Source organism: Pelecanus crispus, chromosome 8 (genome assembly GCF_030463565.1).
Source record: "Pelecanus crispus isolate bPelCri1 chromosome 8, bPelCri1.pri, whole genome shotgun sequence".
Taxonomy (NCBI): Eukaryota; Metazoa; Chordata; class Aves; order Pelecaniformes; family Pelecanidae; genus Pelecanus; species Pelecanus crispus.
The window spans coordinates 26,518,574-26,539,890 of record NC_134650.1 but is presented as its reverse complement, the minus strand read 5'-3'; the positions used below and the strand labels follow the sequence as shown (position 1 = coordinate 26,539,890).

At 46.8% G+C, this 21,317-nt stretch overlaps 1 protein-coding gene across 1 annotated transcript in view; it reads right to left on the bottom strand.

Moving 5' to 3' along the window:
* HYDIN (HYDIN axonemal central pair apparatus protein) overlaps positions 1-21,317 on the bottom strand; it is a 153,238-nt gene that overhangs the window by 73,550 nt on the left and 58,371 nt on the right. The window contains exons 13-18 of the mRNA XM_075714834.1: positions 19,700-19,935; positions 18,787-18,887; positions 17,367-17,502; positions 15,422-15,586; positions 11,828-11,980; positions 2,280-2,518 (exon numbers count right to left, since the gene is read on the bottom strand). Of these exons, the coding sequence (XP_075570949.1) occupies positions 2,280-2,518; positions 11,828-11,980; positions 15,422-15,586; positions 17,367-17,502; positions 18,787-18,887; positions 19,700-19,935 (1,030 nt within the window). The remainder of the gene's footprint in view (positions 1-2,279; positions 2,519-11,827; positions 11,981-15,421; positions 15,587-17,366; positions 17,503-18,786; positions 18,888-19,699; positions 19,936-21,317) is intronic.

Genomic DNA, 21,317 nt, shown 5'->3' with positions numbered 1-21,317 from the left:
AGTCTGCAGATGAAGACATGAAGGGGGGCAGAGGACGATGACATGAACCACACTAACATTGTCCCCTGCGTTGTGTAACCAATTTGTGGCTGCACAGAGCACAGGACATGCTGGAGAAGCGCCAACATCCCTGCTGATGCAGATGGCTTGTGTGTGCATATTTAAACCCCTAAAATCTATCCTAAATGCTTAAGGTAGGATTAACCTGCTCTTTCTAACCAAAAATTTAGGTATCAGAGCACTGTGGACCCTCTTTGCAGCCAGGGAAAGGAACAGGCACATTGAGAAGATGATTCCTCTTGCCCCAAGAGGTCTCCAACACAAAGTGAGCAGCACTTTGAAAAGGCTTATTTTCCTTCCCTTTTTATAAGGACATGCCTGGTATCAGACACACATGTTAGGATCAACAAATCCCCTCCTCTGAGCTAAGCTCTTTCAATTAACACTCTCAATTTATCCCACCCAACCTCAGTGGACTTCTCCTCTCCCTTTCAGAGCTGGTCCTGCAGCCACCCTTGCCTGCCCATGCCCCAGGTTGCTGCTGCAGTGTTGACAGAAGAGACAGCAAGGAAAGCAAGCAGGACAAACAAGGAAAGAGTGAGTGCATCTAATAAAGAGCAGCCCAGCAGGGGAGCTGGGAAAGACAAATGAACTGAGGGATGATATGGGGCCTGCATGACATCCTGGTTTTTAAATTGGAGATACATGTATTTGATGGATGGACCACTCAGTGGATAAGGAACTGGCTGGATGGTCACGCTCAAAGAGTTGCAGTCAACAGCTCAGTGTCCAAGTGGAGACCAGTGACATTCCTCAGGGGTCAGTATTGGGACAGCCCTGTTTAGCATCCTTGTTAGTGACATGGACAGTGGGATTGAGTGCACCTTCAGTGAGTTTGCCCACAACACGAAGCTGTGTGGGGAGGGGATGGGGCATGCTGGAGGGAAGGGATGCCATCCAGAGAGACCTTGACAGGCTTGAGAGGTGGGCCCGTGCAAACCTCATAAAGTTCAACAGCCCCAAGTGCACAGTCCTGCACATGGGTGGGAGCAATCCCAAGCACAGGCTGGGCAGAGAATGAATTGAGGGCAGCCCTGAGGAGAAGTACTTGGTGGTGTTGGTTGATGAGAAGCTCAACATCACCTGGCAATGTGTGCTTGCAGCCCAAAAAGCCAACCATATCCTGGGCTGCATCAAAAGAAGCGTGACTGGCAGGTTGAGGGAGGTGATTCTCCTCCTCTACTCCACTCCCATGAGACCCCACCTGGAGTACTGCATTCAGCTCTAGGGCCCCCAACACAAGAAGGACATGGACCTGTTGGCATGAGTCCAGAGGAGGGCCACAAAAATGATCAGAGGGCTGGAGCACCTCTACTATAAAGACAGGCTGAGAGAGTTGGGGTTGTTCAGCTTGGAGGAGAGAAGGCTGTGGGGAGACCTTATAGCAGCCTTCCAGTACCTGAAGGGGGCCTAAAAGCAAGCTGGAGAGGGACTTTTTACAAGGGCATGGGGTGATAGAACAAGGGGTAATGGCTTTAAACTGAAAGAGGGTAGATTTAGATTAGATAAGGAAGAAATTCTTCACTATGAGGGTAGTGAGGCACTGGAACAGGTTGCCCAGAGAAGTTGCATATGTCTAACCCCTGGAAGTGTTCAAGACCAGGTTGGATACGGCTTTGAACAACCTGGCGTAGTGGAAGGTGTCCCTGACCATGGCAGGGGATTGGAACTAGATGATCTTTAAGGTCCCTTCTAACCCAAAACATTCTATGATTCCATGAAAGACAAATTCTGCTGCTCCTCCAGGACTTCCAGGCAGAGGGGAAATAAAACAGCACCATTAATTTAGTTGAGGAGTTGCTAACAAGCTACCACCAAGGTTTTCCGCTGTTGCAAGATGATACTCCATGGTGAGTGGAAAAGCAAGCAATGTTATTGCAGATGGAAATATGTTTATACTTGTAATGTAGCATTTTTCAGCCAGAGGGTTCTGGTACCTGCTGTCCTCCTCCAAATCTTTATTTGATAAAGTGAAGAAATAAATGTATTATAACTAAGGGCAATTCAGCGACAATTTAGCAACTGGTTTCCATTTTGGTGGCTTTTGAGGGTATCTAACAACTTTCAGATGGCCATAAAATGTTTCTAAAGGAATTCCTGTGGCTGCAGTGCAATGGAGCCAGGACCATGAGCACTGAAGGAGAAGTAGCCTGAAGGACTACAGCAAAACTCCTCCTTGCTGAGCCCACAACAGAAGTGGGAGCTGAGAGATACCCTACCTGAAGTGGGGTCCCAAGTTGAGCTCTGGAGCAAAGGGTTTGTCAGTGACAATTGTGGTGCCGATGCCAACAGCCTGGACAGGGATGACGTAGGTACGGCTGTTTTCTATGAACATGTTCACCTCGTCCTTGAATTTCTCAGTGTCATCCAAGTTTGCTATGACAGTCACAGACACCTCAGTCTCGGGGGGAATCACTCCTTTACTGGGTTCAATCCTCCAGCGCGAGCATTTGCCAGCCTGTAAGACAAGCCAAACACTAACTTAGGATAGAAACCACGGACCCTGGTCTCTTGTGGGGTACAGGAAGAGGAAGAACTAAAGACATGAGGGTAAAAAACATAAAGGCTTAATTTCCCTAAATCTAAGCTACAGTGCCTGGAAACAGCAACTATGCAGGAGCTTATACAACCTGTATTTTACCCTTCTTTAACAGACTCACTTCATTAACCCAGTTCTGCCCAACCCAAGGGATACTCATCCTCAGGAGAAGGCTACTCCCCCTCCAGTCTCTCTTTTGGAGTGCACGCCAAGGGAAGCTACTTTCTCTCTCCTGGCTTCCCAACAATGGTGGTCAGGTTAGCATAAAAGCTCAAGGCCAGAGGAAGCCTGAACTGCTAAAATCCCACCATGGCAGCCACATGGCTGGGGGATACTGCTGAGAACTTGAAGAATAACTCTGCAAAACTGGTTGATCAAAAACCCAAAACCAAAGTCTTCTTTCCCAAGAGTCAGGCAGTGCTTCTCAACAGCCCCTGAAGGACTGAACTGCTCTGTTCTCACAGATCATCAGCTGCAGCAAGGTGCCCTGCTGTCCTTGGCTTTGAAAAATTCAGCTGTAAGTGTTTACAGCAGGGCAGTAAAGAAATAAGCAGAAAGAAAACTGCAAGACATGCCTTGTGGGCATGGCCCAGGCTTCCCAAGCACACTCTTCCTCTGGTTTCTCATGAACCTCCCTCTACAGATGGGGCAATAAGGGTGCTGGACCCCTGGTCCATCTAAACCACATTCACAGGGAGCAAGCTTGCAGCAGACAAAGAGAAATGCAAGCAATGCTCCCTGGCCAGCTCAAAACGCACTGGGATGTAGATCTACTGCTTCAAAGTGTCCATCACAGTGTTGGTGGTACCTGCACCCCATAGTTCAGTACCGTGTTTGGGATGACAGGCACCACTCACCCAAAACACTGCAATGTTGTAACAGAAGAGGTTTTTTTTCCTTTTTTTTTTAATAAAAAGCAACAACGTGCTTGGAGACCTGACAGGACCCAAGCAAGTGCCTGATCCAGGTGAAGTTAGTTTGAGTTTCCATCCATCAGGCTGGCAGCACTGAGCCATAACAGGACACCAGCCAGCCCAAAGGAGAAGAGCACCAGAAAACCAAGCAGCACTTCAAAGTCATGGAAAGCTTTTTAAATAACCCCCCAAAACAACCTCTGCTAACAAGGGTAAGACTAGCTGGAGGCCAGGGAAGCAACAACTTGCTGAGCATTTGGGTCCCAGCAGCGTGTGTAGGTACCCCAGCTGCAATAACTCCTTAGGCTGACTGCGCCCTGCAGGGAGAGCAGGTCAGGTCTGCATGCCTGTATCCCAAAATGGAGCATGCCAAAGGCATCAGAATTATTCTAGGCACTGGCAAAATTAGTAAACCCAGCTCCATCTAATCTGTCCTCTAGAGCTGCAAAAGAAAGTCTTAAAAAAAGCAAGATGAGAATGGGATGGAGAAAGGTAGTCAGCACAGGCTAAACACTGGGATTCTGCTTCTCCATGGGGACAAGGCTAGGCTTTTTTCACTCCTACATCTTTCCCATTCATTATTACCTGCACCCTACTCTCCACTCTTCTGGTTTGGGACCTCATACTCTGTTAGGGAATGGGTCTGACTTATTATCATTTTGGTTTTTTGCACCCCTGACACTCCTTGGTTGCGGAGGAGAAGCAGCGCTTGAAAGCCAGGCTGAACTCAGGGCATCTAGCTAGACTGGAAGATGGCAAACAAAGCAATGCCTGTCAGAGGTCTACCTGCTTACCCAGACAGACTACAGTCATTTAGCCTCCTGAAACCATCAAAAAAATCGGAACCAAATTCATTTTTGTCTCAAAGGTCAGTGATGCACACAACCCCAGGCAGGCAGACGAGATAAGACTGACCTCACTGACCACATAGGATCCCACCAACCCTTTTCTGTTGTCCCTGCATCCCATGCATAGCTGATCACTAGCCTCAGAGGCATCCACTGTGCTGCTATCAGCCAAGGGCTACCCAGCCAACACATTCATACCAAGCCAGTGGGTGTTAGGTTTTCATTGACATTAATGTACAACTTTTCCTCTGATTCATGCTGACACAGGGTAGCTCGCTTGAAAAGGAGACGTGATAGCTCTGCTCCAGAGGTGAATCTGCAACTCTGCTATCTGACAAAGCTCATTTATCAAAGCTTGGCAACAAGCCGGGCAGTAAATTGTACCCAAGAAACTATTACTGAGGAATAACGATAGGCTGCCTTGATGGAGCCAGACTTTGAATTTCCCAGTGACCCAACGCAGACCCACCATGCCCTGCCAGGCCAACAGCCCACTCTGGAGGAGCATGATTTGCATCATGACCTCATTCCTTCAGTTAGCATTTGGTGTGGGTCCAAAGGGCAGCACAGTGCATCACTGAACAGGAGACCTGCCAGGACCAAAAGGCTCTGCCCAGCCAGATTCACTCAGGTTTCTAGGTCAGATTCTGCCTACACCCATCCAGGCTGTGTCCCAGAGACAAGAAGTCTCTTGCAGCCATGCTAAAAAACTCCATCACTTTAGAGCCCAAGATCTAACTTCTGATAACATCCCTGCTACTTGCTTATCACTGAATGCTCTGAAAAATGATGCAATAGCTGTATGCACTGGATAGACAAAGACAGTGGCTATTTTTATCCCTGTAGGAGCTTGCACTATTGGACATCAGAGTCCCTGAGGGCTAGGCAAGGGTAGGGATCAATCACTTAATCAAGAAGCTCAATGCTGCGATCATTAGCTTCTCCTGGGATAGATTTCCATTGTGAATTAGAGCTGCCAACATTCGGTTATAATGGACACCAGCACGCATCTGAGAGATGGATGGATGGCTGTCTGCCCTAAGGAATGACTGAGGAGCGATCACACCCAGTTCTCTTGAAGCTACTTATAGAATCATAGAATCGTTTAGGTTGGAAAAGACCTTTAAGATCATCCAGTCCAACCATTAACCTACACTACCAAGTCTACTCTAAACCAATCAAGGGTAGACTAGACTAAACCATGTCCCGAAGTGCCACATCTACCCATTTTTTTAACACTTCCAGGGATGGTGACTCCACCACCTCTCTGGGCAGCCTGTTCCAATGCTTGACTACCCTTTCCGTAAAGAAATTTTTCCTAATTTCCAGCCTAAACCTCCCCTGATGCACCTTGAGCCCATTTCCTCTCGTCCTATCACTAACTACTTGGGAGAAGAGACCAACACCCACCTCGCTACAACCTCCTTTCAGGTAGTTGTAGAGAGCGATAAGGTCTCCCCTCAGCCTCCTCTTCTCTAAGCTAAACAGTCCCAGTTCCCTCAGCCGCTCCTCATAAGACCTGTGCTCCAGACCCTTCACCAGCCTTGTTGCCCTTCTCTGAACACGCTCCAGCACCTCAATGTCTTTCTTGTAGTGAGGGGCCCAAAACTGGACACAGTATTCCAGGAGCAGCCTCACCAGCGCCGAGTACAGGGGGACAATCACGTCCCTGCTCCTGCTGGCCACACTATTCCTGATACAAACCAGGATGCTGTTGGCCTTCTTGGCCACCTGGGCACACTGCTGGCTCATGTTCAGCCGGCTGTCAACCAACACCCCCAGGTCCTTTTTGGCCAGGCAGCTTTGCAGCCACTCTTCCCCAAGCCTGTAGCATTGCATGGGGTTGTTGTGCCCGAAGTGCAGGACCCGGCACTTGGCCTTGTTAAACCTCACACAGTTGGCCTCGGCCCATCGGTCCAGCCTGTCCAGGTCCCTTAAAGCTTGTTAATTAAAAGTGATCTGGTCATTCTGGCCTTGCACAAGTGAAAGAGGAAGCAGAACTCAGTATTAAAAATGCAGCTGTACTTTACCAAGCCATAGCTCTAGTGAGAGAGCATTCATACCTTGTCAGGCTGACCCATTGCTCCTCACAGAGATTGCACATGAAAGGGAAATAAAACTCCATCCAACATCAGTTGTGCACAGAGGCTTGTCCAGGGTGTTTTAGCAGTCCCGAGGTGGGGGACCCTGTGTTCTTATTTCAAAGATACTCTTTATCCACACAAACTGCCAGTGGCAGAAAACAGCCCAAAAGCATCTCGAGCCCCAGCAGGAGGCAGAGATCAGAGCGTGAGGCTGGCTAGACGCTCCCACCAACAACCAGCCTCCTCCTGGCACCTCAGCACCAGCATGTCCCTGGCAAAAGCATGGGGACCACCTTGGTTTAGCCTCTGCCCCAGACTACCATCAAGGGGATGTTCTATGAAATCAAGAGGCAGAGCCTCTAAAGCCAGTGGAAAAAAAAAAAAAAAAGAAAATTAAAGTGTGGCACTCACTGCTACTGACAATAGAGCCTAATTTGTCACACTTGGTTCAGCTAACAACTGACTGCTGAGTGAGCTAACGAAGCTTGTCTCCATCTGTCTCCCCTGTCCACAGCTCACCCCTCCAGATCCCATCTGCCCTCCCCACTGGGCTGGGGAGACCAGTGCCACTGCTCCACCACTGCTCTGCGCATCGGGGTTTGCCAGCCAGGACATGGGCACGGCTTGGCCGGCTGCTGCCAAGCACAACATTTAATAACCAAACACCTCTTGCTTTTCCTTTGGGAAAAGCACTGCGCTGAGTCACTCTTGCTTGTAGGAGCATAATTGCCTTGAAGACTTCTACCCTTCTTTAATTCAGTTGGCCAACGGGTGCAGCACAATACAACGAGCTTAGTTTCCCTAGATGAGCAGAACAACAATTTTTTCGATTACTGAAATACAGCCATTTTGAAAGGGCATGAACTCATATAAGATACCTGACATGATAAAAAAAAACCCCTCTTCCCTGTGGCCAGGTTTCAGGCACCTTTTCCAAGGTCTCCTCCAAACCTCTGCTCCCCTTTTTAAGGGCCACATGCCCTGGACCTAACCCTGTGCAACACTGGGAGGGGGACAGCCTTCCACCTTCTTCAGGTTTTCATACAGCCAGTCGCCAGCACAAGACTGGACACTCCTGGCCCCGATCCCTGTTCATGACCAATGCCATGAGTTTCCAGGCATGGTCCAGCTCTGGTAAGACCAAACTGGGTGGAAATCAGCAAATTCGTACTGCTGTATTAGCAAAACACAGCCTTTAAAAACCAAACCAATGGTTTAAGTCTAAAAGTGAGCTTTCAGAGCACCATGAGGCTCTGGTGGGGCACCTCTGGGAAGAGTTAAGCCTATGCATCTTATCTTCAAATGCTCTGCTCACCTTGGAAGAGACCACATATTCAGGGCCAAAGCTGCCCATACCCTGGAAAGTTAATTTAACACTCATTTCTAAATGGCATTGTAGATATCATCTGAAGGGCATGGCACTGTCTGTCTGTGTCTCACTACAAGCAAACACTGAGGGGCTGGCTAATTATTCAGATGCTTGGGGGGAAAAAAAAAAAAAAAAAGAAAATTGTAATTTACAGTAGATTTAAAACCCACCCTCTTGCCAATTCAAGTCTGCTCTGACTTCAGTGAGAGCAACTGGAGAGAGCTACGAAAAATGCCAACACGCTCTTCAAAGCCTTCCCTCCCTGCAGCCTGCACAATTTGCTCAGATAACAACAAAATCACCCATCAGCCAGAACAAGAAACAGAATCGCTAAAGCAGCATCCCTTTATCAGCACTGTTTTTAAGTTTATCTCCGTGTTTTGCTGTCTCTCCATATGGTCATTTCTTTAATAATGGGAATGTCATCAAAAGCTTGAGAAAATAAGCAGTGAAATTAGTAAATTAAACAAATCCTGCAAGCATGAGAATGGGAACTGTGTGTTCTCTCCTTCCTTACGCTGAGTTTGACCAAGAGCCTTTATACACTGCCTGAAAATCTGTTATTTTCTCCAGTGAATCCCAGTGAGAAGATAAACAGTTACAGCTTTTTTTTTTTTTTAAAAAAAAACTTGGTGTCTTCTGCAATGTCAGGTCCAGTTGAATCTGACAGCTGCTCATCCCTGGGAATGTGGAAGGGGATCTGCTCGCCAGGCACTTTCCTGAAGACAACACCACATCTGGCTGTATGACTGCTGCTGGAAACCAGGCAGCAAGCTCCATCAGGAGCACTGGGCTCTGGATTAGGGAGGTCAAGGATCAGGTCAAAGGAGACAGGACCCCAAATTAGGAAACAGAGCACCATCACTAGAATAGGAAGTCCCAAGAAAGGTTCTCTCTCTCCTCCCTCATTACAAGGCACCAGAAAAATCACTGTTTGCCTCCCTGCAGTAGCATATAACAGACGCAGCAGAAGAAAGCTGCCACTGATTAACAAAAGTTACACCCTAGGCCTGTCTTGTCTTTTCTGATCACACAGGCGTGATGTAAAGCTACCTTCCACGATGCCAAGAGATGTCATTTTTAGTAGCCAAATAAAAGATCCCTGTGAAGACAGAGTGGCAAAGAACAAGTAGGAAATGATCAAAGAAATGTGTTTTTTCCTCTTTGCCTTTCTGCAGGGAGAGAAAACACTTCCGTTAATCAATACAACTCTTTTGCACTTGTCAATATGGCAAAAATCAGACACTTGAGGAAACAGGAAAAGAAGACGACAGCAGCAGCAAGGAGAAGAAACAGCCACCTTTTTCAGCAGGTCGCATCAGCCCCCAGCTAAGCTGCAGCAGCTTCTTCATGTTAACTTATTCCTCCAGTCTTTTCTACCCATGAAAAAGGCAAACCCTCCCCTTGCTGGATCCAGAGGATGCTCTAACAGCTGGAAAAGCAATCTGACAAGGAAAAGTACATCAGACAGATGCAGGATTCAGTGAATTAGCATGGGATGACACACTGGTCCCAAGGGTCACAGACCTGCAGATACCCTGGCAACCAGGGATAAGCTAGCAGAGGACTAGGGTATGAAGTCCCTACACTTCCCTTCAAACCCAAAAAGCTGTATCTCAATGTACAGCTTTGGAGGTTTTTTATTTATTTCCTTCTGGCAGCAGAGATGCTCAGTGCTGCTCCCCACAACTCATCCAATGGAGAGAAGAGGGGTATGGGGAAGCCTGTGCACGAGGGGTACTCCAGGTAATTCCTTAAGTAACTATCCCAAAGTGAAGTTATCCACAAAAAAAACATTTCTGCTTGCTCAGATAATGCTCTTTTCTCCCACAAAGCTAGAAGAGCTTGACTTGACAGGAACAGCCATTTGCATGTCATGGTTAAGAACACCACCAAGGTGGCAGCATGGCCATCTGCATTACAGCATTTTCCTTTTCTGCTTCGAACAAGACACCAGCCTTTTACTTGCCGTGTTGCTGCCCCTTAATTTAATCTCTTTCAGTTTGTTGAGCCGCCAGTCAGTGTGCTGTAACATTGCTGATCCAACGCTGCTGTGAAAATTTCAATCAATAGCTCTTTCTTTCAAGTGGGGACCATGATCCATAAGCCTAACTGCAAACAGTCACAGTTTTGAGATTAGCCATCAAATGGGAGACAGGGAAATCACAGCTCACCATCTTGCAGCAATCTCCAGGCAGGAAATCAAAGCAGCAGCTTTGGTGTCTTAGAGAACACAAGACTCGGGTTCAGGCGCACAAGTGAATGAAGGATGCCCAGGTCACCCACCAGCTAGGCTAAAGGACAGCCGGAGCCAGTTCTGCTCTCAGATGTACATGTGCAGTTCACCCTGACACCTGAATGCATCTCAAATTTTATCTCCAAAATTATTCAGTCCTCTTTTCTTCCCATCAATAAACTCCCAGGCAGCCTAAGGCAGTAGCAAAGGGCAAAACTTCAACTGAGGCAGCAAAACAGCACCAAAGTAGGCAGCTGCTGAGGGCAAGGGAGTAGCTCAAGCACATCTCGCCTGCCGCAGTGCTGCTCCCATCAGACAGGCTCAGCATCACAGTGTTGACGAGTCTGAAGAGGCCTTGTTGAAACGGCTGATCAAGCAGGTTCCCAGGACCTGCCTCCTTTGAGCATCTCCATGATAGCAGCAGCTATCCTGAGAAGCCAAGATGCTCACGGTGGGGTAACTCAACCCTGTGAAGTCAGCAGGGGGGACTATGGAGCAGCAGTCCGTCTTTACTGCAGGAGAAGAAACCATCCCCGAACCACTTCATATTATTGTTCTGTTTATTGATTAGCCACAATATTTGCAGAGATTGCAGTGAAGCAGGATAGGATTTCTATTGCACAGTCCCATAAATTAGGGCACTCGGGCAATGGAGAGGTAGATCTACCCCTGCAAGCCTCCTAGGTACACTGCAAGCTGCCCAGGGGAGGGAGGGAAGGCATTACACCATGACAGCAGTACCTAAACAGTGCTCTGCAGGTCAGTCTTGGGCACAAGCATGCAGAAACCATAATTTAAACACCAGTACCACCCACCCCAGATGGTTTGCTCTCTGCAGAGACAGAAAGCAGATTTTTGTTGTGTAGTCAAAGAAAGCTGCCCTGGGAATCCCCCGCTTTGAGGTTACATTTATCCTCCTGAGCACAGAAACTAGAGTGAAACAGCTGGAAAAGCAGAAAGAGGGAAATTCAGCCTAGGTTAATCAGCCCCAGAAGTTCAACCCACCTAGCACAGAGAAGCACAAGCCTCCTCCAAACCCTGTTTTCCTGCCTCGATCTCCCTTCCAGTGGGGAGCACAGTCCACCCAGCCTCAGCACACAAGCCCTTCCCAGCTGCATCATCCCTGCTCCCCTGCCACGGAAGAAGCCAAGCACTCCTTCCGCGATGCAGCTTGTCACACTGTGCAGACTCCATGAATTAAATAGCCTTTTTCTGCAGCTAGTCTCCAGAGATGCTCTGCAATGCTACGGAGTCCACAGACTCCGTAGGTACACGACCCTTACAAGTATATTTTTGCGCAACAACCCAGCTGGTTTGACCCCCAGCAGATGTGAAACTCACCTCACCACAAGCAGTTTAAGGACAGACCTCACACCCTAGTCTCTAGTGTTAACAAGAGTTTGAGGCAAAGCAGATGCAGATGTAACAGGGAAACTGCAGGGAAACCAATGCCCTTTCAGGAGCAAAGGACCACATGGTTCTCTTGATCTCAGAGCTCCAAAAACATGACTCTCAGAGCTAAATGCCTTCCACAAAATAAATGGAGAACTTAAAAAAATTATCCAGACTCACTTCTGCTCAAATGCAAATTCTCTATTTTACTGAGCGGTCCCCCAGCTAAAGCTGCCCCCAGAGCCAGGCTCCTCTTGCTGCATTGTGGTGGAATATCTTGCTTTCTCTTTCAGGTAGTGATATGGAAATATTTCATATAAAAATCAAGTCACAGGCTGCTATGAACCAGTCATTTTTGTTGGAAAATAGCCCCACAGATACCTACCATCTCTGCCCAGAAGGATGCAGGGATGAGAGTCTGATTGGAGAGGTGGAGAGTTTGAGAAGCATCTTGTAGAACTTGGATACTGCCGAAATTTATCTTACTTGGATGCACATAGACAACTGGTCCTTCTCCGATGCTCACTAAATGGATTTTCTGCTCCAGGAAGCAGGTAGGAAAGATAAAAAAAAACAGGGAAAGTTTAAAAAGATTAGACAGCTCTGAGGGGACTCCTAGACTGGGGGATAATTATGGCTGTTTGAAGTTTTCAGTGTTGTAACACTGATGCAGAAGGCCTGAAGCAAGCAAGGGATCTAGAGTGATCCCATCTGAAAGCTACAAGCTCCCATTACAGGGGATAAAGAACCCAGTTTCCCATGCTTGCTTTTTCACACCTCCTCCACACTGTTAGCTCTCCTTTCTCTTCCCTGTGCCTGCTCCCACTCCTTTTATTGCTCAATCTTGCCCCAAACCACCCTCCCTGAATTCTGCTGCTGCACAACCACAACTGGACAGTAACTTCTTTAACCTGTGAAAACCAGCACAAGTCAGCAGCAAAGCAGGCTTTTCAGAGTAGAGATCATGTAAGTTAGTTGCCTCTGATTTGTGCTCATGTGCATTCCTAGTATCATATGAAAAACAAACACTAATAATTAATTACATCATTCAAGCAGTATTGTTTTCTTTTGACAGTCTGAGACCTAAAAGTTTTGTTCTTGCAGAACTGGCACAGACTATTGGAGGAGGAATGCGGATCCCTTTGCTAAACCACCTTTTCACATCATTAAAAACAATGAGAACTTACCCAGACTGTCTGGATTTCACTGGTTTGAAGCACTCCAACTCTTAAACAGGATCTGAATGCATAAAACTCCCAACACTGACAAGCTGCTGTATGATTCACTGGAGGGCATGGAGTATGATTTAACCACAAAAGAAACCAGCCTCCATGATGTAAAACCTTTAATGATGTCTGACTCAAGGAAATGGCATTGACAGCTGTCAGAATCACTAGTCCAGCTCAGCCAGAAGGAGCAGCATCCAGAAATGCTCATCCTTTGACAGGACACTACTGCATGCAAGAAAGCGCCAAAAAACATGTACCAAGGCTGGTACCTCAAAAAATAAGGAACTGAAGCCATACATAATGATGGATCTTTTATCCCTCTGGCAGAAGGGAGGCATGGAGAGCTGCAGTCTGGGTGATGCTGCCCAAAGCTCCCGGGAAGAAGGAGCTGGAGGGAAGAGCTGTGCCTTGCCAGCTGGCTTTGCCTCCAGGCGACAGCAGTGCAGAAGTAGCAAAGGCAGGGCAGAACCCTTTGGAGATGGGCAGAATAACATCTGGAGGATGCCCAGGCTAGCTAGCTCCAATTAGGGTGTGTACTAACACAATATATCCTTGCCAAGGAAAGGACTTACTAAAAAAAAAAATAAAATCCACCCTTCATCTACAGTCGTCTTAAAAGGGACAAGAAAAACCCTGTTCAACAGTGTTACAGGCAATGTGACACACAAGGAAAGGCAGTAAAAGGAGATGGCAACTTTGCCATCAGTAATATTGCCACACATACACACACACCCCCACCAGCACTGCTAGCTTTGTTGATGGGTATGTAATGTCATATTTGATCATTTAGGAATGAAGAGCATCTGTCCCTGGCAGAGAGCCGTCGTTTAAGTGACCGCTTATTCTGAGAGCAGTCAGCTGCCAAATCCCCTGCCCATGGCACACAAGGGTGGCTTGCCACCAGTAACCCCAGGGGTGGGTTTTACCAGCTCCTTAATGCAGGACGTTACATACACCAAACTGAAGCTGGCATGCATTCACCAGCAAACAAAATACCAGGCAACAGACCCGTGGAGGGACCCTACACAACCTGGATGAAAGATCTGTATGATATTTCACCTAACCCTGTAAAGACTTGGTATCAATACCAGATGGCATAACCTAAGACAACAACAGCAAGCTTATAATTTGGTTTATTGGAATACATTGCAGCAATTCCCCTGAGGTCAGATTTGCATCATATGATTCATACGGATAGGATTTGCCACCAGTGCAGGATGTATATATAACAAGATGGTTAGCTGTTCTGCTAGCGCAGAAAGCTCTGGACCAGGGAACAACTGAAACAACACCCAAACTATAGAGCAGTCCTATAGAAAATGCAAAGAATCTTGCCTGACAGCCAGAAAACTCACATCTGTGCTGTCAATATACCCAGCGATGTTTCTAACAGCACTTGCTGGGTGCTCGCAGCAATTAAGCATAAACGCTGCATGTTAAAGATCAACGTAATGGGTGCACACACTTGCTTAATCTCATGCTAGTCATTTCTTTAGGGACAGCTAGGATTCTCCAGCTGAAATGCTCACCCTCTGGGCAAAAAATTGACATATTCATCTCCAAATAAAAAACATTAAGGTAAAGTTTAAAACTATAAATTGTTAGTCCAAGGGTTAAAGCCTTGCAAGAACACTGTAGTTAAACAAGCTAACAGTTAAATAGCTAGGTTATTCTAGAGGGGAGAAACCCTCCTTTTTAATGGAAGCGTGCCTTATATTTATGAGCAACTGTTTTGTCAAACTTCAGACTTCCCTACAAAGCCTGCATTGCCTGGCTTTACTGTTGACTGGTTTATATGCACATCCACAAACACCTGAGTTGAGACATTCAGTAGCATCCACGGGATTTAGCAGCATCATTTCCATTCATTTTAATGAAAGTTTAAACCCCTTAGACTGCTTTCAAAATGTCAGCCTTCCTTTCTGTTACAGAAAGCTTAAGGTTCCCAACAATCCTCTGACATCCTCTTTCATGCTCAGAGAGATGACATTTTAAAACAGCTGCTTCAAAAGTTAGTATTTTAAATTAAAGTTTAATTAACTAAATTTGTTCTAGATTTCAGCTAGATGAAGCCAGGACACTACATACAACATTCTCTTGCCTCCATTTTGTTGTCCTTGCTGCTGTTGTGTATGCCTGAATGCAAACAACATCTTTTGGAGGGCTTTAGTCCAGGAATGCTTTGCCTCATCTATTTCCAAGCTCGGTAGGGAAAAAAAAAAAAAAGTCTCTGTGCTCCAGATGCAAGCAGGGTGGAGACTCATGGGTCTTTCATTGAGGCTTTCCACAAAGAGATATGATGGATATTTCTCAGATGTGATGGGCCTGACTTTCAGCATGTTTCCTTACATAGCATTTGCTTTAGCAGGATTCAGGGCTGTCCCTGTGTGCTCCTGAACAAAAGTCCTAATGAAGCAGCAGTTGCTGTTCATCTAATAATGCAGCAGAGGATGAAACCGAGGGATTGTGCTGGGTTTCAGACTGGGCTTTTTATCCTGTCTCACATATCCATAATTAAATGCTGTGTCAGGCACTTAGATTATCACCTGCCTAAGAGGATGCCATCTTTCCTCTTCTCTAGGCACTAGCTGTTGCTTATGCCATGAATCTCTTCTTTTCTCATCCACACCAGTCATATATTACAAGTTCTTGTCTTCCCAGGAAAGATCCCTGGAATTAGCAACCCTGCCTGTATATTTCACACCCCACCAAGATGAGTCACACAAAGGCACACGTGCTCTAGCACTCACCAGTGGGGATCCTTCACTCCCAAACACCGCGACATGAGCAACAGTGTCCTGCTCTCCCATAACCTGGGCTTCCAGTGTAAATGGGACCTCCACTGAGCTGCGAGGCTGGATGATCCCACATGGCACAGGGCTGGAGTACCACACAGCAGCATCCTCCTTGTGTTCCTATAAGGGACAGAATCAAATCCAACTTCAGAGTGACCTTTAAGGAAACTTTAAACTTCTTGACATCTGCCACAACGCCAGTTAAACACATTTGAAGAAATCCCTAGGACAAAGCAGAAAGGCACAAAACAAGATGCAAGACTTGTATGGGCTTAGCATCCTCAGAGGGTCCAAAAGCTGCTGCATCCATAAACACCCACTCCTGTGCTTACAGCCTCCTTGCAGCAGCTTTTCATGACCCTCTGAGTTCTCCTGGATCCCAAAGACTAGAATATAAACTGCTTCCTAAAGGGTTTAAACTGCTTCCTAAAGTTTATACTCAGATAGGTTCCTATTCTCAGCAAACCTTCAGGTGAGAACAGGAACCCACCTGAATATAAACCAGCAAGGTCATAGAATCACAGAATCGTTTAGGTTGGAAAAGACCTTTAAGATCATCCAGTCCAACCATTAACCTAACACTACCAAGTCCACCACTAAACCAATTAAGGGTAGAGTAGCAATTTCATGCTTCCTGGCTTGGTGGCTGGATTATTTATAATGAAAGTAAAAACTAGGAATCATTAAGATTGGAAAGGATCTCTAAGATCATCAGTCCAATCATCAACCCAACACCACCATGCCCACTAAACAATGTCCCAGAGTGCCACATCTACCCGTTTTTTTAACACTTCCAGGGATGGTGACTCCACCACCTCTCTGGGCAGCCTGTTCCAATGCTTGACTACCCTTTCCATGAAGAAACTTTTCCTAATATCCAATCTAAACCTCCCCTGGCGCAGCTTAAGCCCATTTCCTCTCGTCCTATCACTAACTACTTGGGAGAAGAGACCAACACCCACCTCACTACAACCTCCTTTCAGGTAGTTGTAGAGAGCAATAAGGTCACCCCTCAGCCTCCTCTTCTCCAGGTTAAACAACCTCAGTTCCCTCAGCCACTCCTCATAAGACTTGTGCTCCAGACCCTTCACCAGCTTTGTTGCCCTTCTCTGGACATGCTCCAGCACCTCAATGTCTTTCTTGTAGTGAGGGGCCCAAAACTGGACACAGTATTCCAGGTGTGGCCTCACCAGCGCCGAGTACAGGGGAACAATCACGTCCCTGCTCCTGCTGGCCACACTATTCCTGATACAAGCCAGGATGCTGTTGGCCTTCTTGGCCACCTGGGCACACTGCTGGCTCATGTTCAGCCGGCTGTCAACCAACACCCCCAGGTCCTTTTCAGCCAGGCAGCTTTCCAGCCACTCAACCCCAAGCCTGTAGCGTTGCATGGGGTTATTGTGACTGAAGTTCAGGACCCGGCACTTGGCCTTGTTGAACCTCATAGAGCTGGCCTCGGCCCATCGATCCAGCCTGTCCAGGTCCCTCTGCCAGGGCCATCCTACCCTCCAGCAGATCGACACTCCCACCCAGTTTGGTGTCATCTGCAAACTTACTGAGGGCGCACTCAATCCCCTCATCCAGATCGTTGATAAAGATATTAAACAAGACTGGCCCCAAAACAGAGCCCTGGGGAACACTGCTTGTGACCGGTTGCCAGCTGGACTTAACTCCATTCACCACAACTCTCTGGGCTCAGCCACCCAGCCAGTTTTTACCCAGCAAAGAGTACGCCCGTCCAAGCCATGAGCCGCCAGCTTCCTTAGGAGAATGCTATGGGAGACAGTGTCAAAGGCTTTACTGGGTCTTATCGAAGCCCCTTTTTTTTTTTTTTTTTTTTTTTTTCCCCTAATAAACCCTTGATAACATTTGAGGGCAGGAGGCAGATGCAATGCCAAACCTGAGGAAGAACCCCGTAGCAGCCTGGAAGATCACTGTCGTTCACAAGTGTCAGCATCTGCTGATAGGGGAATTTTATAAAGCACCGTCCAAACGTCATGACAGGGTTGAGCACTCGCAGTGGAGGAACTACACATCTAGGCAAAGAGATGACCAAAAGGGAATTAGAGATACTGAGAGAATATAGAATTTGTCTACTCATTCGATAGCATGAAATGGAGCATAACACATTTGTCACTGTCAAACAGACATTTAATATCCCTACAGCGATAAATCACCTTTAACTTTTTATTCACTTTTATTCAACAACCTCTTGTAAAGGAGGGGCAAACCCTGAGTCTCAGCATTGCAGAAGCTGCCAAGTGCCCAGGCAGAGCACAGTGCTCTGTCCCAGAGCTGTCTGATGGGCACCTTTTCCCCAGGAGGCTTGCAAGGACCCTCCCAATGGCCCCAGAAAGGCATGAGCTCTAGGGGAGCCTTTCCACTGAGGACCAGTGCTCACCAAGGCTCAGGGAACACTAGACTCCAGTGTCCCAGTAAAAATGACTCCCTCTCCCACACTGCTGTTGCCCTGCCTGAAAACTCAACCACTTGTCCCAGCGATGGAGGACACAAGCCACCACCTGTCTTACACAGTGGCTGATCACCCTTTCCCCATTTCTGTGGCTACCTTGGTCCTTCACCCCCACAGGTCCCTACACTGTCTGTTCCTTTTTTTTTTTTAAACATAAAATTGCAGCCCAGGCACTGACTGGATGACTCTGCCTGGGAGAGGGAAACTACACCCCTCTTGTAATTAAACTGACACCCACTGCAGCACAACAGGATTGAATCTGGCTGCAGCAAGAACAAGTTTTGGCTTAAGTCTGAGAACATTAATGCTCAAAAGGACCAGAGGAAAGCAGAAAAACCTGAGCTCACCTTCCACATCAAGGATTTTTTCCCTTCATAAGATCTTGCCTTTATTTTTCCCTCACCAGTCCCACCATAAACTCCTTTCCCATTTGCATGAGCCTTCGTTAACTGAACCAGACACCAGCTTTCAGCAGGCTGCTCGCTGTGTCCCAAATGAACATCGCATTCTGGTCACAACCCAGTACAAATCCACCACTTGCAGGTAGAAGGAGAGGCAGCCCTTTGGAAATTTTTTACACCTAAAGCACCAAAAACCACGCCAATAATGAATATAATTACTGTTCTCTTTAGAAAAAAGCTCAGGGCCATGCCTGTCCATTGAGCAGAGGTGCTTCTCAACATGGGCTGCTTTCACAGCATTGCTGTTCTCATATCTAGCTGGGCAGAACTAGCTCATTAAGCAACACTTCTTGTTTGGGGCTGGAGCCAGCAAACCACGTGCAAGGCAGCATGCTGGTGGTGGATGCATGAGGAGAGGCAATGAGCTGCAAGGGAAGAGCTGATACCTGCCGGTGAGAAGCAATGCCAACACCTCCTTGCCAACACCATCCACGTCCACCACCAGTGCCAGTTCATATCTCTTCACAGTGTTGGAACACAGGGTGACCTGGCAGAAGAGCATCAAATACTTCATCACTCCCAAAAGCCATCATCCATGTGTGGTGTCCTCCAGTTCTTGTCCCACAGTAAGGAAAGGGAGGATTTTGCCCTAATTCTTCCACTGGTCCATGTGTAGAGCACAGTCTCTGGGAGTAATAAAAGTCTGCTGACAGTATCTGCTTTGTTAGATACACCATGCAGTTATCAATGCATATGTAAACTAAATTAAAGCACAGTTAGTCTAATGCTCTACTTAAGGGACCAATTTTTAATCTTGACTACAACAGCGTAAATCCAGAGGAAATCCGTTGACTTGAACAGAATGAGTTCAGCTTTAGAGGGGAAGCTGAAGGCAAAATGTGGCCCAGCAGATGCCATGCAGTTCATGGCTGCCAGAGCTTTTTCAGTCCCCACTGCAGATCGCTGCAGTGAATACAATTCCTCCTGCTCAACAGGAGAGGAGAAACAAGACCAGGAAGAAAAGCAATCTACTTTATACAATGACATCTCTTTTTAACAGCCACCTTCTGTCCTCATCCCTCCTCTGCCTGCTTTAAATCAAAGAATTGCTCTAAGCAGCTCTCAAAAACACACGAATGGCTTCTTTACTTGACTATATGGTACAAGACCTTCAGCTTATGCTTTTGGAAACAAAACAGTGCTCCTTCAGAAGTGTCCCAGGGTAACCCAGCCAACAAAAGCCTAACAGGATTGCATATATCTTATTCGCGTTATGCTAGCAGCACTAAAGCCCTCTCATGCATCAGTGAAGCTTCAGCTCCACCTGCTGAAGCATGTATGGCTGGACTCTTCCCATACCTGGATATCCAGGAATCCCTGGGAGCGGATGGTCCCTCTGCAGGGCGTTATGGTAAATTCGGTTGGCTCGACATGACCTTGGGCTCCCCTTCTCCAGGATGGGCAAGTGTTGCCTGATATCTGAACAAAACTGGTAACACTGGGCTCTCCCAAGCCATCCCCAGGAACACGAAGGTTGAAAGTCATGGACACCAAGGAGGTGTTAGTGAGGCGACATGACAAGGTGCGAGGAAAGCCTAGGAAAATGACACAAATATGAATTTATGCACCAATTATCCCATGATTCCTGGTGTGAATATCCTATTATGATAAAACTGTGCTTGGAGTTTAGCTCTTTTCAATCTGAATTACAGCTAATTGAGAAGCTAAGCAAGGAATTAATCGTCACTTAAGTTCCCTTTTATGCTGACCACAGAGATTGCTTCCTTGGCAATGCTCACTCTTAGCGATGCCAAACACCAGAACACCAGTTCTTCTCTCTAACTGAGGAGTTCTCTCACATGTCCCCAAACCAGCACCAACTATTTCTCACTTATGAGTGTACATCCAAACAGACCATTTATTCTGAAAATTCAATCCATAAAATTCCCTGTTAACTCTGTGAACACTCCCAGTTTTCAATATATAAAAGTAGTATATTGTCATCAAGGAGAAGCTACAGTAAAAGAAAGGATGTATGAAATTGGGTACTACAGCATGATGCAAAGCACTCTAATGCAGTTTCTCTAGGCAGGATCCTTAAGGCATCTCCTGTTTTGGGGCAACCAGACTGAGCATGTGACAATTTGCAGCCCACTTCACAGGAGGCAAGCCTGACGCTTGCTTAGAAATTAGCAGCAACAGTGTCTCACGTTACCTAACAAACTGGGATATCACACCCATGCTGCACACTGGCTTTGATTACTGCCTGCAAAGGTTCACATCACTTTAGCTTTGATACTAGCTTTCCATTATGCACCAATGATATAACCACACCTAGTGGGGATGTTCTAGAGAGACAGGACATCAGCCCACAACCTGCTCTGGAGTGGACATCTGGCTTGGCTGGCCAGCTCTGCGAGAAGGAGACATCTCCCATGGCCTGCTTACAAAGCATTATTTGACTACAGATGGGGAGGAAAACCAACTGCAGACACAGCAGGTAGTTTCTCCATGCCAATCAACAGTGACCACTGCCCATCTCCAGCAATTACTCCAGCAGGGAGGCAGGAGGTACACAAAAAGGACAAACACAGGTTTCACAATCCCAAATGAGACCGAAGTCTCCAGACACAGACAACAGTTAGCAGTGTAGCTAGAAGAAGCAAAACCACAATAGCTGCCTTCAACTGAAAAGGCCTTATTAATGAAATCGGATTACGTAGGATGAATCTCCTATTACATAACCATCTTTCTGCCTGGTGCGTTTCTTGTTGTTTTATTTATTCAAAAGGAAACAAAGAAGTGGCAGAATGGTGATGTAGGGAGGGGAGGAAGAGACTCAGGAAAGGTAATGAGTTTTCTTAAAAAGTCCACGAACAGCATGAAAACACAGAGGCATCCTGGGCACAGAATGATAATGGCCCTTCAATCAATCCACAATTGATTTCACATTTAAACTTTAGATCATCTCAGTAAA